General features: G+C 50.3%; 2 protein-coding genes across 7 annotated transcripts in view; one reads left to right on the top strand and one right to left on the bottom strand.

Annotated features, from left to right (window-relative positions):
- Nucleotides 1–13,957, top strand: part of LOC310691266 (uncharacterized protein) — a 96,371-nt gene extending 82,414 nt beyond the window's left edge. The window contains exon 2 of one of the 2 annotated variants that reach the window (XR_014518434.1): nt 13,805–13,957. The gene's annotated coding sequence lies outside the window, so the exon portion shown is untranslated. Of the gene's footprint in view, nt 1–13,753 lie in introns of both variants that reach the window. The other variant, XR_014518435.1, reaches the window with a different exon arrangement.
- The window catches only part of TRPV4 (transient receptor potential cation channel subfamily V member 4), a 54,581-nt gene that overhangs the window by 28,260 nt on the left and 11,388 nt on the right, over nt 1–14,933 (bottom strand). For 4 of the 5 annotated variants that reach the window (XR_014518423.1, XM_083470927.1, XM_083470928.1 and 1 more), the window contains 2 exons: nt 3,969–4,383; nt 1,183–1,355 (listed from right to left, as the gene is read on the bottom strand). Coding sequence is in view for 4 of the 5 variants with exons in the window: in XM_083470927.1 (XP_083327053.1) it covers nt 1,183–1,355; nt 3,969–4,345 (550 nt within the window). In the remaining variant the exon portion in view is untranslated. Of the gene's footprint in view, nt 1–1,182; nt 1,356–3,968; nt 4,384–6,069; nt 6,362–14,933 lie in introns of those variants that run through there. The other variant, XM_083470929.1, reaches the window with a different exon arrangement.

Here is a 14,933-nt window from a genome sequence, read left to right as displayed (position 1 = left end):
AGTGGCGCTCATAGCGTCCACTGCCTCGGACTGCCAGGGGGCTAGGAGCCATGATCCAGGAGGCTGGGTCTCTTTCTCTCCCCCCCCCCCCCCCGCTGCTGGAGAAAGGTCTTTTAAAACAAAACGAAAAACCTGCATAAACAGGGGAAGTGTCTTCGCTTCTAAAGGCAGGCACAGACACAGACGTCTTCTGCCCCACTGTAGTCTGTGGCCAAGCAGATTTTGAAACAATTAAAAAAACAAAACAAAACCCTGGCCAACCTGTTGGGCTACAGAGACAAAAGCACAAGGAGCCTCCACAACACAACCCACAATTGATATTTGAAACGCCGGCCATGCTCTGGAAAAGCTCCTGCCCATCTCAAGCAGAGGAGGAGAACTGAGCAAGACTCCCAGCATCCAGTGGGTGGGAAAGAGCCAGTGTGCCGTCATGTCAGTCGAAGACCCAGGAGACCCGGGTTCAAAACCTCCGCTTGGCCATGAAGCTCCCTGGGTGGCCTTGGGGGCCAGTCACTGCCTCTCGCCCAGACACACCGCACACACGCCACCCTGAGCTCCGTGGAGAAAGCAGGGGGGTACAAGTCCCTGCCTTGCGGGCAATTCCACAAGGGACCCTTTGGGTGCCTTTCAACACTACAATCCTGGGATTCTATGAAATGCAATAAAATAAACAATCCTGCCACGTGTACCTCAAGGACAGGGATACCCTGCTGCCCCCCTTTCCCTTCCCTTGCCTGGGGCTGACCTACGCTCATGGTTTATCATGTTAAGGAAGGGTTAAGGATTGGTTTTCGTATCACAGATGGACACATTACATTCTGCTTGTAACATTCATAATGCATTATTAAAATGAGACACCAGAGGGCGCTGCAGAGGAACCAAGAACAGACAGTGGGAAAAGTGTGTATGAATTAAATGCTTTTAATGAAATGCTTTTAATTTACCCGTATGCCCTGTGACATTTTAGAATGATATATCTAATTTTGTGCTAATAACATTAAACAGGTCAGTGTCGATTCAGCCCTCGTCAGGCTAAAGAAGTAAGTCTGCATTTGCAGAATTCATGCCAGCTCCAGGTCCCCTGCCCAGGGAGCACCCAGCTCCCCTGGCAGCACACCTCAGCCACTGGCTGCTCAACACCCTCCTTCACCCATGGGTGCCCCTGCCTCTCGCCCCCCTCACCTCGAAACTCCTCGTCTGTCAGGCGCTTCTTGTGGGTCAGCAGGAAGGGCAGGAGCCCGTCCAGGTCAGCGGTGGAGCCCCGGGAGACGATGTCGAAGAGGATGGGCCGGTTGAACACCTTGAGGATGGGGGGCGGGTGGGGGGCAGGCCCCTTGGTGCTGGGGGGTTTCTTCCTGGGGATGGAGCAAGCTGGTGAGCAAATCTCCGTGTGCTCTGGGCCAAACAAGCCTCAGAGGTGGCAGGCAACAGAGCCGCCTGGAGGAACTGAAGTCCACTACAAAGTTGCCAGGATTTATCACACCCTGCAGAGTTGACGCCTCAGCTTCCAGTCCTAGATGTGGGAGGGGCAGCTTTGGTTGTTTGGGGCTGCAAAAGGGCACTGTAACCCATATTCCAGGCCTTGCAAATAGGTTTTGGGACTGATCTCTGGCCTCTGTGTTTGTTTCTATACACCCTGTAGTTATAGATTGGGAGGGTCAGTCTGGATGATACCTGTAGGTTCCTTCCAAATCCATGATTCTGTATCCAGTAAGGTTTACAGTCTAGCAGAACAAGCCTCTAAATCAGCCACACAATTTTTGTTGCAAGGTAATGGCCTTGGCTGGTCAGGATAGTATCGTCATTTACATATTTGAAGGGGTTGCCCTAGAGACAAATGGGCAGGCCTTTTCCCCACCTCACTGAGATGGATGCCTCCTCATCCTAGGATGGGGAATAGCAGGCCAAGGAGTTTGTGTGAGAGAGTTTTTGGCTGATGCTTGAAGCTGGAGACACAGAGGCTGGACGTACTCTGTGCTAGACCCCAAAGCTGTGCCTTGGGGCTTCCCTGAAACCCTGAAGGAGAGGCAAGATCTGCTGGGGTCTTGATGCTCTTGAGACCCTCCTTCCTCTGTTAAGGTTGTATAGAGGTGCAAATAAAACACCCCCGTCTCTCCATCGGCCTTCATTCCCAGGAAACCAAACCTGGGCAAGCACAGGAACCCTTGGAGTTTCTTGGCACAGAGGAGCAAAAGGTGTATCTATCGCCTCCCACAATGAATGCCCCCTTTCTCCACCTCATCCATCTTCTGTCTCCAAAGCAGCCTGGAGGAGGGATGGGGCTGGGCCTCAGAGAGAGAGAGAGAGGTGCAGTGTGCCCACCCCAGGCCTCCTGGCACCTTGTGGGGTTCTTGGCACCCGCGTGCCCCTCTTCCTCAAGCAGCCCTTTCATCTAGCTGGTGCAACCCTGCCTCTCCCCCGCCCCCCAGGCCCATCCACAGCCAAGGCAGGAGGGCTCGACAGAGGACTCTTTGACCAGGCGCCACTCCTGCCACACCTGCCCCAAAGAACCATGTGGGAACAAGATGCTCTCCCTAGCTGGGGAGGGGAAGGAGCCCTTGCTGGGTTTCAACAGGGAGGGCTCAAGTTGGGCTATCCAATCCAGGTGAGGTGAGAGAGAGAGAGAGAGAGAGAGAGAGAGAGAGAGAGAGAGAGGCATTCTTCACATGCTCAAGGATCCTCTCTTTATCATCACATCACCAATTACAGGGACCAGCTCTTCTGGGCTCCAGTATCGCTTCCTAAAACCAATTCTCCCTCTTGCTTTTTTTCCTCTGTTACAAAAATGTACCAACAGGGTACATTTTTAGTGTCAGAATTTGAAGGAGAGGGGAACGAAACACCCTTTTTCATCCTGAATTTGATGTCCTGCCAAGTCAGTGCACACACTGCCTTTTGCAATACACTCTGCCAATTGTTTGCTTAGGTGATAAATGGCCCCTCATGGGAATGTATCCCACCACCCAAGACATTCATTTGGAGAAACGGTCTTGCAAAAATGCCCTTTCGTGGTGAATCCTGCAAAATGCTTGTTTTCTAATGGTGTTTCAAAACTGTGTTAGCGGTCGTTCCTCACTCCCTTCCTCCCACCCCCAATTTTCAACTTGTTTAGGAAATTAACCGCAAAAAGTGGGAAGGTCCAGACGGAAACACAGAACTCCAGGGATCTTCCTTAGAAATTATGCATCTCATACCCAGGACAGACTTTTCAGACATTACAGATACTCTGTTTGTATTTTTATGTTGTGAACCAGCCTGTGATCTTCAGAAGGAGGGGGGTATAAAAATTTAATAAGAATAGAAGAACAATAATAATAATTTAAGAGCCACCCTTCAGTGTAAGCTCCCAGGGGCAGCATATAGTTGTGGCTCAGCAGCCAGATTACTGGCCGGGGTTCCCTTTAGATTTTGTACAACCCCAGTTTGTTTCTGGGCCCAAATCAAGGTGTTCGTGTTTAAAGCTGTAAAGGACTCAGGTCAGCCCAGCTCCTTCCCTACAGACCCTCTTTTTAACTCGCCCTGAGACCCGCTTTTTTCTGACTGCTCCCCTTTTCTGGGTTTTAAAAAAATGTACTTTGGGATATATTCTGCAGATGAAAGGAGATTCTGACTAAATATTAGGAAGAACTAAAGCTAAACATTATGCAGAACATTCTGACAGTAAGAGCCGTTTGACAATGGAATGGGCTCCCTCAGGAGGCTGTGGAGACTCCTTCCTTGGAGGTTTCTAAGCAGAGCTTGGCTGTCCACCGGTCACGGACTCTTTAGCTGTGACCCCTGTATTGCAGGAGTCCTGGACTAGATGGCCCTTCGGCTCCCTTCCACCCCTGCAGTGCTGCACCCTACATTCTATATTCTGAGGCTGAACGGCTTGCCCCGACCCAGCACCAGCCAAGGGAGTTCAGCTCCCAGCCCCTTCGCAGCCCAAGAAGACGCCACAATGCAGCCGGACCGGCCGCCATACTCACTCCAGGGCCTTCTTGCGCCTCCGCTTGTTGTCACTCGGGTGATGGCGGTAAGTGCCGTAGTCAAAGAGGGAGTCCATGGGGGCTTTCTTGGGTCCTGGCACGACCGAAGACTCATAGATGGTGGACTCCAGCAGGTCCATGGGGTTTGGAACACCCTTGCGGAAAGCCCCGTGGAATTTCATCCGGAGGTTCTGCTTTCCATCCCCGGCTCCTGGGGGGCTTCGCGCAGCCTCGGCCGAGGGGGCTCCCTCCTCATTCTCAAACAGGTTGGCCAGTGAGGAGAGTGGGAAGGAGTCGTTCTGTGGGGAAAGCTCCTCACTGGGACTCTCGGCAGACTCACTGGGGCTGGCGTGGGCCGCGTCTTCCAGATTTGCCATGAGGGCTGTGGCGAGGGGCAGAGAGGGTCACACCTGGTCTGGGAGAGGGAAAAGGAATGGAATAAAATACAGAACAGAAGGGAGCATGCCACAATTTTTGCAAATCTTTCTTAACATTGTTAACAACCCAAAAGGGCAGTAGCAGGAGATTATATCATACGGTATATACAAAGCAAGCAAGCAATAAACAATAAGAGAAAGAAAAGGTGGCATGTCAATATAAATCGAGACATCCGGATGTACGTAGAGTGTGGAGCATCTAAGTCCAAAGTCTTGTGGGTTCTCCACCCCCCTGGAAATGTGCGGCTTGTGTGCATTTCCCCCCAAATTAGCCAAAGTCCATAAGTTATATATGTATTACACAGCCAAATGCAGATTTCTCAAGCTTTTCAGGGTTCAGAAAAGGGCCACTAAAAGGATCCTATGAAGAAAGGTTGCAGCATTTGGGACTTTTTATTTTAGAGACAAAGTGAGTGAGAAGCTCCCCCCCCCCCAACAACTCCTGGACATCCCACGAAGCTGCATGTTGGAGGATTCAGCCAGGACAGAGAAAAGAAAGTCCTTCTTCATGCAGCACAGAGCTGAACTGGGGAGGAGGCTGCGAGGGACACCAGCTTGGATGACTTTAGAAGAAGAGAGGGCTATCGAGGGCTGTTAGCCACCATGGCTCTGCTCTGCCTCCACAGTCTCTGGAAACCACAGGAGCACAGGGAGCCCTTGGCAAATCCTGTCAGAACAGGAGGCTGGGCAAGATGGCCTCTGCCTCTTCTTATGTCCCATTGCTAAGCTGCTGAAATCCTAGCTGCATCCTCACATCCGTGTCCAAAGACCTTTAGCGCATCCAAGCTTTCATGTTGTGTGCTCACATATTTAATAATGGCAGTTGGGGGCGGGGCGTGGTCCTAGGAAGGACTCTGTAAGCTCAGGGAATCCCTTGTCTTCATTTTTTGAAGACATATTCCAGACAAACATATTCCTGCCTATGCCCCAAATGGCAAAATTTGGATACATCAAAAAAGAACCAAAGGGTCAGTTCCTGTAGTCCCTACGGAATCCCCATGGGATTTCTGCCACAGTCACCAAAATGTCTTGAAATCATTTCTACTAAAAGTGTACACTGGGGGGTGGGCGAGAGCCTGTAAATCTGTATGGAACTGCAGTGCCAACTGCAGGTACACTAATCTGCTTAAATTAAATTGATTTCACTTTTAAAACTTTCAGTGAACTCCCCCCCCCCCCAGCACCAAGGGCTTGTCAATCACCTTGGAACTCTGTGGCGGGAGCAGTTTTAACTCTTACCAAGCCATTAGGGCAAAACAACACCTGTTTGTGCCTCCAGAACGAAGAGGACTAGAAACTTGCTGTGTTGGGTTCCTTTGGCTGTTTTAAATGAAAGCTGAACGTGCCGAAGGCCATAGCTCAGTGGCGCAGCATCTGCCTTGCCTGCAGAAGAGCCTGGGTTCAATCCCAGGCATTGCCACTGAAAGGGATCAGGAAGCGATGGCAAAGACCACTGGCTGCCTGAAACCCCCGAGGGCTGCTACCAGTCAGTGTAGACACCAGGGGTCTGACTCAGGAAAAGTCAGCTCCTGTGTTCCTGTGCCAAGAAAGGGTCTGGAAGATGCCTGCAAAGGCAAGGACCCCACCACCCCAGCCTAACTTCAGACCTGGCTCTGAATCCCCATCCCACCTGAAACTGTAATTGTGCTCCAAATAGCACCCACCTTGGGCTCTCTAGTGCAAAGAAGCTGGATTTGCCTGGCGCTCGTCCTCCTGGGCTGAAACGGCAACAATTTCCATGTGCCAGATGTGCTTCGCAGGCACACAGGAGATGTGGGGCGGAACTCGGGAAAGGAGGGAGGCTGGAGGAGTTCTATGCTGCTGCTGCTGCTGCTGCTGCTCTGTCCCATCTGCCAGCCGCCCCACCAGGGCCTGCTTCAAAGAGCGCTGTGGGGAGGACGGTGGGGCTGGCCACCAGCCCACCCACGCCCAGATGTGGTTGCTCTACGGCACAGACGCCAGCAGGGCAAGGAAACAAGGGCAGCTTTCACCAGCCCAACCCCACCCAAAGTCCAGCTTCCTCGGGATGTAGAGAGGCAGGAGGATTTGAAGTTTCAGGGGGCCCTGAGCTGCTCCGTCACCAAGGCAAAGATTTCTGGAACAGCAAATTGTGTGCTAAGGAAGAAAAGGCTGCCTCTGAGCACATTCTGACAGAGGCAGATTTAGGGGAGCATGGCCAGCTCAGTTGCCCTGGGCACAAGTATTGGAGGCACCACAACCACTATTTAGAATGAAGTGTGAGAGGCAGCGGGCGGCACCTCTGAGGCCCAAAGTCCAGCTCTGGTTGTGAGCCCAGGGATTTGTTTTCAGGACCAGAAAGGAACTGATCCTACCATCCTTTCCCACCAGAGTCAACTTCTGGCTTAGCCCTCTTCATTTCACCAGCCTAATCCGGAGCAAGTCATTTTGAGGCTGATGCTGCTAAATCCTTCCTGCAAGTTGCCCAGAGATCTACCATTACTTCTCAGTCCACCTGCTGCTAACCTGTGTTCTCTGGTGGATGCTCTGAGACTGAGTGAGCAGCTCTACACATCTCTGCTCAGGGCCCACTCCCACAGAGCTGAAAGAGGCCAACGCCCAGGTATTGCAGCCGCCGTCACAAACACCCCCGGGCAGCCTCCCCAGCTCAGAAAGCCTCCCCAGTCGGCAACATGTGACCAATGATACTACTACTACTAATGATAGAAATAGTTGTGATTCCTGCATTGCAGGGGATTGGACTAGATGATGCTTTGGGTCCAGACTTCTGCAAAGGAAGCAGGCTAAATAATTAGAATCACAGAATAGTAAGAAGGGACCCCAAGGGGTCATCTAGTCCACCCCCTGCAATGCAGGAATCTCAACTGAAGAATCCCTGACAGGTGGCCATCCAACCTCTTCTTAAAAACCTCCAATGAATTAATAAAGCACTTTCAGAGCATTCAAAACACTTCACTCTGGAGTAAATCCAAGGTGGTGCTTTTAATTTCAACCATTGCTATGGTAATGAGGTCTGAATCCTTGCTAAGAAGTTGAAACCTGTTGCAGTGATGTAGCGGTGATGGGAAGGCCCTCTGCACATGCTTCTGGTCTAGTAACTAAGCACCAGGATTGTAAACAAACTTCAGGGCTGAAACTAGAAATCTCTCCCCCCCCGGGGGGGGTAGGAGAGAGAAGGAATTTTGCCCTCCAACAGTTGGTGCCGCATGTCTGACAGTCACAATAAAAGGTGAAGGTGTCTGCCAAAGGGCCAAGCCTTCTGCCTCTTCTCTTCCGCGTGTAATCAAGGCAAAGGCAGTTCTGTGCAGCCTTTCCTCCAAGTTCTGGCAGGACATGGAGGGGGGCGGGGGGAGACCTGCAAAAGCCACCGTCCCCCTGTGATTTTCTACTTGGCGGCAGCCTTGTCTGACACGCTCTCCCCTGGGAGAGGCACCGCGCTGGCTTTGCATACTTCTCATTACGCAGCCTGTCATTACACTTGGTGGCTGCCAAGTCCCATCCAGTCCACTTGCCCAAGGGCTCTGCTCATCTGGGGTGGGGGCAGCCTGGGATCCCCCCTCCTTTTCACAGGGTGTTGTTTAGGGCTGTTGTAACAGGAGGAGAAGCTGCAGCCCCCCACAGCAGCCTTTTTCAACTTCCATCACCCCAATCAGCTGGGGAGCACCAGTTTAGCAAAAAGGCTTCTCTCACAAAGCCCTCCAGTTTTTCTTGAAAAAAAATGCACATCTGAGTGTGCCATGAAGCAGTTCTGCAAAACAAAGCACCTTTTCCTTTTGGCAGGTGTGATCTTATTCGATACACCTTCACAAGCTTTCCAACAATGAGGGGGCAGGGGGCAAATTCTAGAGGTCAGAAGCAGCCCACCATGCAAGGTTGTCATAGGAGCAAACAACCTGAGAATAAGCCCTGAATCCGACCAAAGGGGCATCTCCTGCCATGGACAGCCGAGGACCTCTTGGGAAGCCCTCAAGCTTGGGGGGGGGACCTAGAGAGGGGAAAGAGGGACTTGGAATCACAGAATTGTAGAGTTGGAAGGGACTACCAAGGGTCACTTAGTCCATCACAGCTGCAAAGCAGGAGTCACAGCTGAAGAATCCCTGACAGGTGGACACGCGACCTCTGCTTAAAATCCTCCAGTGACTTGATGCAGCAAAGAAATGAGAGTGAGAAGCAGTTCTCTGCAGAGTCTGGCAGGTTTTGGAAAAGCAGTTCTCTTCTTAGGGGGCAACCTGGGAAAACTCCAGGGCAGCAATGGGGAACCTGTACCCCCCTTCCGGAGGCTGTGGGGCCACACAGCTCCATCACCAGCAACCTCTGGCCACGCTGGCTTGGGGGGAAGGAAATAGTCAAGTTAAGACAAGTTTATCGCATGCAGCCAAGATCCTTTACAATATATAAAATATAATATTTTCAAAGCAATATGTGAATTGGTCTGGTTGGCCCCTGTGAGAACCGGATGCTGGACTAGACGGGCCCCTGGCCTGATCCAGCAGCCTCTTCTGATGCTCTAAACTAGGGGAGAAATTTGTTGTGGAAAGAGACAGGACTTCCTGCTATGTCTGCTGCCCTCCAGGGATAACAAAACCCTGAATTAAAACCTTATTATAATTCTTGATATGGCAAGAATGCAAAATTATTTATTAATAGTTATTATGATGATGTTTTCATTCCATTCCTATGCCACCTTTTCATCCATGGAGCTCAATGTAGCACACCTGGCCCTCTCTCTCCCCACGGAATCCCCATAACAGCCCTGAGAGGCAGGGACAGGCTTCTGGGTCGCTCCATGAGCTCCATTGCCAAGTGCACATTTGAACCCTGATCTCCCAGGTCCCAGTCTGATACACCACCCTGGCTGTCCAAATTTAGCCACCAAATGCACAAAGGTTTATCAGCTAGAAAGGGTGGGAAATGGAGGCAGCCCCGGCCTCGAGGGAGATGCCAGGCCGTGAGCTCAGCCTGAAGGCACACAGAGGCCCGTTTGTTCCCGTTCCGTTGCTTTGCTGGCCACTGAAATTTGGGGCCACCCACTGGCCATGCTCCCGTTTGCTTTTCAGACACACCTGAAGCACCGATGATTCATTTCCCTTCCTGTTGTCGGTTGGCCCTGCCTGGCTGGAAGAGGCCGCAAGGATGGTGCCTCTGGATGGCAGAGGGTTTGTGATTTCGAGGGCAGCAGCAAACGCCAAGGCCTCTCCAGCTGCCCAGTCTTATTAAGAATAAAAATGTTAGTTCTTTGTCGAGGGCTGAGAAAACGAGGTGCTGTTCAGAAGGCATCAGAGGCCTGGTCCAAACAGGCCAAATTACAATGGAATATAAGCAACATGGAGTAATTCAAAGGTGGTGGAGGCCACAGCTGTCTGCAAAAGACTGCCTGGAGACGAAACAAAGCTCTCCATCCCTAAGACCTTCCATGGGCCAGAAATGGAAGACACTAAAGGGATTAAACCTCTCATTGTGGTACCAGAATATGTGGACACTGGCTATGGCAGAGAAATGAACACACAAATTACGTGTCTCTGGGGGTAAGGAAGGCTGTTTGTTGGAATTTCATTTCTTATGCATCCAGTTTTAGCTGAAATTCCTGCATTGCAGGGGGTTGGTCTAGATGACCCTCAGGATCCCTTCTAACTCTACAATTCTATGATTCGATGAGGTTCAGAAACACAAAATGTTCTTTCCTCCAATGAAATGGAGAAATTTGGCTTTCACAATGTGATTTGCTGCATTTATTTTTCTACACGATCTTCCCTCTATTTATTTGGAAAACACAGCTTTTGTGCAGCTCTTACATCATACAACTTTGATTATGTTTTCTTCCTAGTAGTTCTGATGCCACATCATCATCATCATTATTTAAAAAACCTATTATGCATATTTAACGTAAGACGGCCCTTCGAGTCCAGCATCCTGTGGCCCTCCAGGTGCCCTGATGGGAAGCCCCCAAACAGGGCAGGAGTGCAAGAGCAGCTACCCTCCCCACACCTGTGCTGCCCCCCCCCATGGCTAGTCACTGTGGGGACCTCTCCTCCACAAGCCCTTTCCCAGCTCAAGGTGTTTTGGTGCTCAGAGTGGAACACACAGGGCTTCAGAGGGGCCCAATCCACCAAGTCATTCTCACTGAAACCCCTGGCCATTCTTCACCACCCAGCCAAAAGCGCAGGGGCCTGTCAGGTTGGGCAAGCAGCCCTCTCTCCCTGCACTGGATGACTTTGGGGGCTCCTCCCAGCTCTGAGCTCAGTCCCAGGGGGACCCCCTTTCTCTCCGACACAAAGACCGGAGCGGGTGGGGTGCAAAACATGCTGCCTTCCTGCACTGCGTCACGGCTCCCCCCACCTCTGTCCCTAAAGCTGGGATGCCCTTTGTACCCTGTGCCCTGGGGGCGGGCGGAGTCCCCTGCGGACGCCAGGCACAAAGCAGCCGCCTATTGTGACTTACAAGATTAATGTCCTGCCAGAAACTTCCAGGCTTCCGGTCGTGTTTCCATTCAGAAGGCCTTTGCGGGTCTGAAGTGAACAGCTGTGGACCTGTTCCCCCCTCACCTGGCTAGATGCCACATCCTCCTAGGACGGAGAATCTGAGGCCCAGCGGGGCATGCATGGGAGAGGCCTGCGCATTTGGGCTGAGGAGACACAGGCATGACTTGCTCTGCGCTTGACCTCAAAGCTGTCCACTGAGGAAGCAAGAGCTGCTGGACTGTGGATGCTGTGAGCCCCTCGTGAAGGACAGCTGAGCCAGAGAAGGGGCTGGGGCTGCAGTTCCTCAGAACTCCACCAGAGGGCTGGAGCCTCTCTCTGATTGGCTACGAAGACAGCTAGTCAGAGGGGGTGGAGCCAGCACTTTGGGAGGGAGTATAAAAGGACTCATTTCTGAGAAAGAGCTCAGATGGTGAGATAGTTGAAGAGAGAGCTGGAGGGAGAGAAGGAGAGCTGGGTCTGGTCTGTGTGGAACAACCACGCTCAGGAAAATATCTACAGCTAGAAGAAGGAGCCTCTGAGCTTAGACTGGAAGACAGTGTAATGTCTAGGGAAAGTATTCAGACAGGAGTGAACTGGAGGGCTGAGTTTGAGCCAGGAGAAGTAGAGCTGTGAGGATAGCATCTCCTTGGGTCTCCTGTCAGTCATGAGGGGAGAGAAGAATCCCAAGCCAGTGAAGAGGGATGAGGGGACCCCCTGGGTCTGTTATACTGCCAGAAGTACCCCAGGTGTGTGATTGATATATGGTGGGGAAACTGAGAGAATGTAGTGCCTTGTTTAAGAACCAAAGTATTAAGCTGAAACGCCTATGCCAGGGGTTGGCAAAGTTTTTGTGGCTTGGGCCGGTTCATGGTCCTGCAGACGCCACGGTGGGCCACAGTGCGCACGCACATGAATGTGCAAACGCTATTTCCGGCGCTCCTTCCGGCACGGAGGAGGCGTGCGCAGCTTCCCATTGGCTGCAGGAGCGCCAGTTTAGTGCCAGGTGGGTGGCAGGGGTCCCCGAACGGGTGGGGGTCCATGGGCCAGTTAAATGACCCCCATGGGCCACTTGTGGCCCATGGGCCTTAGGTTGCCGACCCCTGACCTACGCAATTAAGTTTAAGAAACTGAAGTAACAAAATTGGAAATAAGCTAAGAATTTACCATCTAAAACCTAAAAACCTCTAAAATTTACCTGAAGTGAAATAACTGAACAGCAACTGAAGTTTAAAAGAAGCTGTGTTTGATTAGAAGCCTGTCACCTCCTTTTGATTTAGTATAATTATTAATAGGTTAACTGTTTCCTGAAAGAACATTGCCTCCTGATGCATGCTGTTTTATCAACTTTGTTCTATAAAATCTTTCTTATTAGTTCAACCTCTGTCTCAGTCTCCAAAGACCAAAGTTTTTCTTCACACAAAATCCAAAAAGATAACTTGCAGTGCTTATTAGAGTGTGTATGCAGTTGGGATCTGCCACAATTTGTATACGCAGATGGGCCCACAGGGTTCTGTCTTGGGCCCGGTCTTATTCAACATCTTTATCAACGACTTGGATGATGGACTCAAGGGCATCCTGATCAAATTTGCAGATGACACCAAACTGGGAGGGGTGGCTAACACCCCAGAGGACAGGATCACACTTCAAAACGACCTTGACATGGCTATCATATCACCCCTTAACCTCCTCTTCTCCAGGCTAAACATGCCCAGCTCCCTTAGCCGTTCCTCATAAGGCATCGTTTCCAGGCCTTTGACCATTTTGGTTGCCCTCCTCTGGACACGTTCCAGTTTGTCAGTGTCCTTCTTGAACTGTGGTGCCCAGAACTGGACACAGTACTCCAGGTGAGGTCTGACCAGAGCAGAATACAGTGGCACTATTACTTCCCTTGATCTAGATGCTATACTCCTATTGATGCAGCCCAGAATTGCATTGGCTTTTTTAGCTGCCGCGTCACACTGTTGGCTCATGTCAAGTTTGTGGTCAACCAAGACTCCTAGATCCTTTTCACATGTACTGCTCTCAAGCCAGGTGTCACCCATCTTGTATTTGTGCCTCTCATTTTTTTTGCCCAAGTGCAATACTTTACATTTCTCCCTGTTAAAGTTCATCTTGTTTGTTTTGGCCCAGTTCTCTAATCTGTCAAGGTCGTTTTGAAGTGTGATCCTGTCCTCTGGGGTGTTAGCCACCCCTCCCAGTTTGGTGTCATCTGCAAATTTGATCAGGATGCCCTTGAGTCCATCATCCAAGTCGTTGGTAAAGATGTTGAATAAGACCGGGCCCAAGACAGAACCCTGTGGCACCCCACTAGTCACTCTTCTCCAGGATGAAGAGGAACCATTGATGAGCACCCTTTGGGTTCGGTCAGTCAGCCAGTTACAAATCCACTGAGTGGTAGCATAGTCAAGACCGCATTTTACCAGCTTCTTTACAAGAATATCATGGGGCACCTTGTCAAATGCCTTGCTGAAATCAAGGTAGGCTGCATCCACTGCGTTCCCTTCATCTACCAGGCTTGTAATTCTGTCAAAAAACGAGATCAGGTTAGTCTGACATGACTTATTTTTCAGAAATCCATGCTGACTATTGGTGATCACAGCATTCCTTTCTAGGTGCTCACAGACTGTTTGCTTAATGATCTGCTCCAGAATCTTCCCTGGTATTGATGTCAGACTGACTGGGCGGTAATTATTTGGGTCCTCTCTTTTCCCCCTTTTGAAAATAGGGACAACATTTGCCCTCCTCCAGTCTGCCGGGACTTCGCCTGTTCTCCAGGAATTCTCAAAGATGACTGCCAGTGGTTCTGAGATCACATCTGCCAGTTCTTTTAATACTCTTGGATGCAGTTCATCTGGCCCTGGAGACTTGAATACATCTAAACTAGCCAAGTATTCTTGTACTATCTCCTTAGTTATTCTGGGCTGTGTTTCCTTTGCTGAATCATTTGCTCCAAATTCTTCAGGTCGGGCATTGTTTTCTTTATCGGAGAAGACTGAGGCAAAGAAGGCATTGAGGAGTTCAGCCCTTTCTGTGTCCCCTGTTTGCATTTCACCATCTTCTCCTCTGAGTGACCCCACTGTTTCTTTGTTCTCCCTTTTGCTATGAACATACCCATAAAAGCCTTTTTTGTTGCTTTTAACCTCTCTAGCAAGCCTGAGTTCATTCTGTGCTTTAGCTTTTCTGACTTTGTGTCTACATGTGCTGGCTATTTGTTTGAATAGTGGTGGTTTCCCCCCTTTTCCATTTTTTGTACACATCCTTTTATAATCTTAACTCAGTTAAAAGTTCTTTAGATAGCCACCCTGGCTTCTTTAGGCACCTTCCATGTTTCCGTCTCATTGGTATTGCCTGACGTTGTGCTTTTACTATCTCCCTCTTAACAAACTCCCAGCCATCATGAACTCCCTTTCCTTTTAGTATTACTGTCCAAGGGATCTCACCCAGCACTTCCCTAAGTTTTATGAAGTCGGCTTTCTTAAAGTCAAGAAATTGAGTCCTAGTATGCTTGGCTGCTCCTTTCCGCTGTATAGTAAACTTCAGAAGAGCATGATCACCCGGGCCTAATGATCCTTCCACTTCTACCCCACTAACCAGGTCATCAACATTGGTTAGGACCAGATCTAAAATGGCTGTTCCTCTTGTTGCTTCTCCCACTTTCTGGACAATGAAGTTGTCTGCAAGGCCAGTGAGGAATCTGTTTGACCTTATGCTCTTGGCTGCATTTGACATCCAACAAATATCCGGGTAATTGAAGTCCCCCATTACTACTATCTCCCTTCCTTTTGCATGCTTGGCCATCTGTTCCAGGAAGGCATCATCTATGTCCTCCGTTTGGCTTGGGGATCTATAGTAAACTCCCACAATGAGGTCTCTGTTATTCTTCTCTCCCTTAATTTTGACCCAAATTATTTAGGTGGAAGATTCCACCTAAACATTAGGAAGAACTTCCTGACAGTAAGAGCTGTTCGACAGTGGAATTTGCTGCCAAGGAGTGTGGTGGAGTCTCCTTCTTTGGAGGTCTTTAAGCAGAGGCTTGACAACCATATGTCAGGAGTGCTCTGATGGTGTTTCCTGCTTGGCAGGGGGTTGGA

This window comes from Podarcis liolepis (assembly GCF_965112155.1).
Source record: "Podarcis liolepis genome assembly, chromosome: 13".
NCBI classification, from domain to species: Eukaryota; Metazoa; Chordata; class Lepidosauria; order Squamata; family Lacertidae; genus Podarcis; species Podarcis liolepis.
Note: the sequence above shows the minus strand (reverse complement) of the source record. Positions and strands in the feature narration are given on the sequence as shown.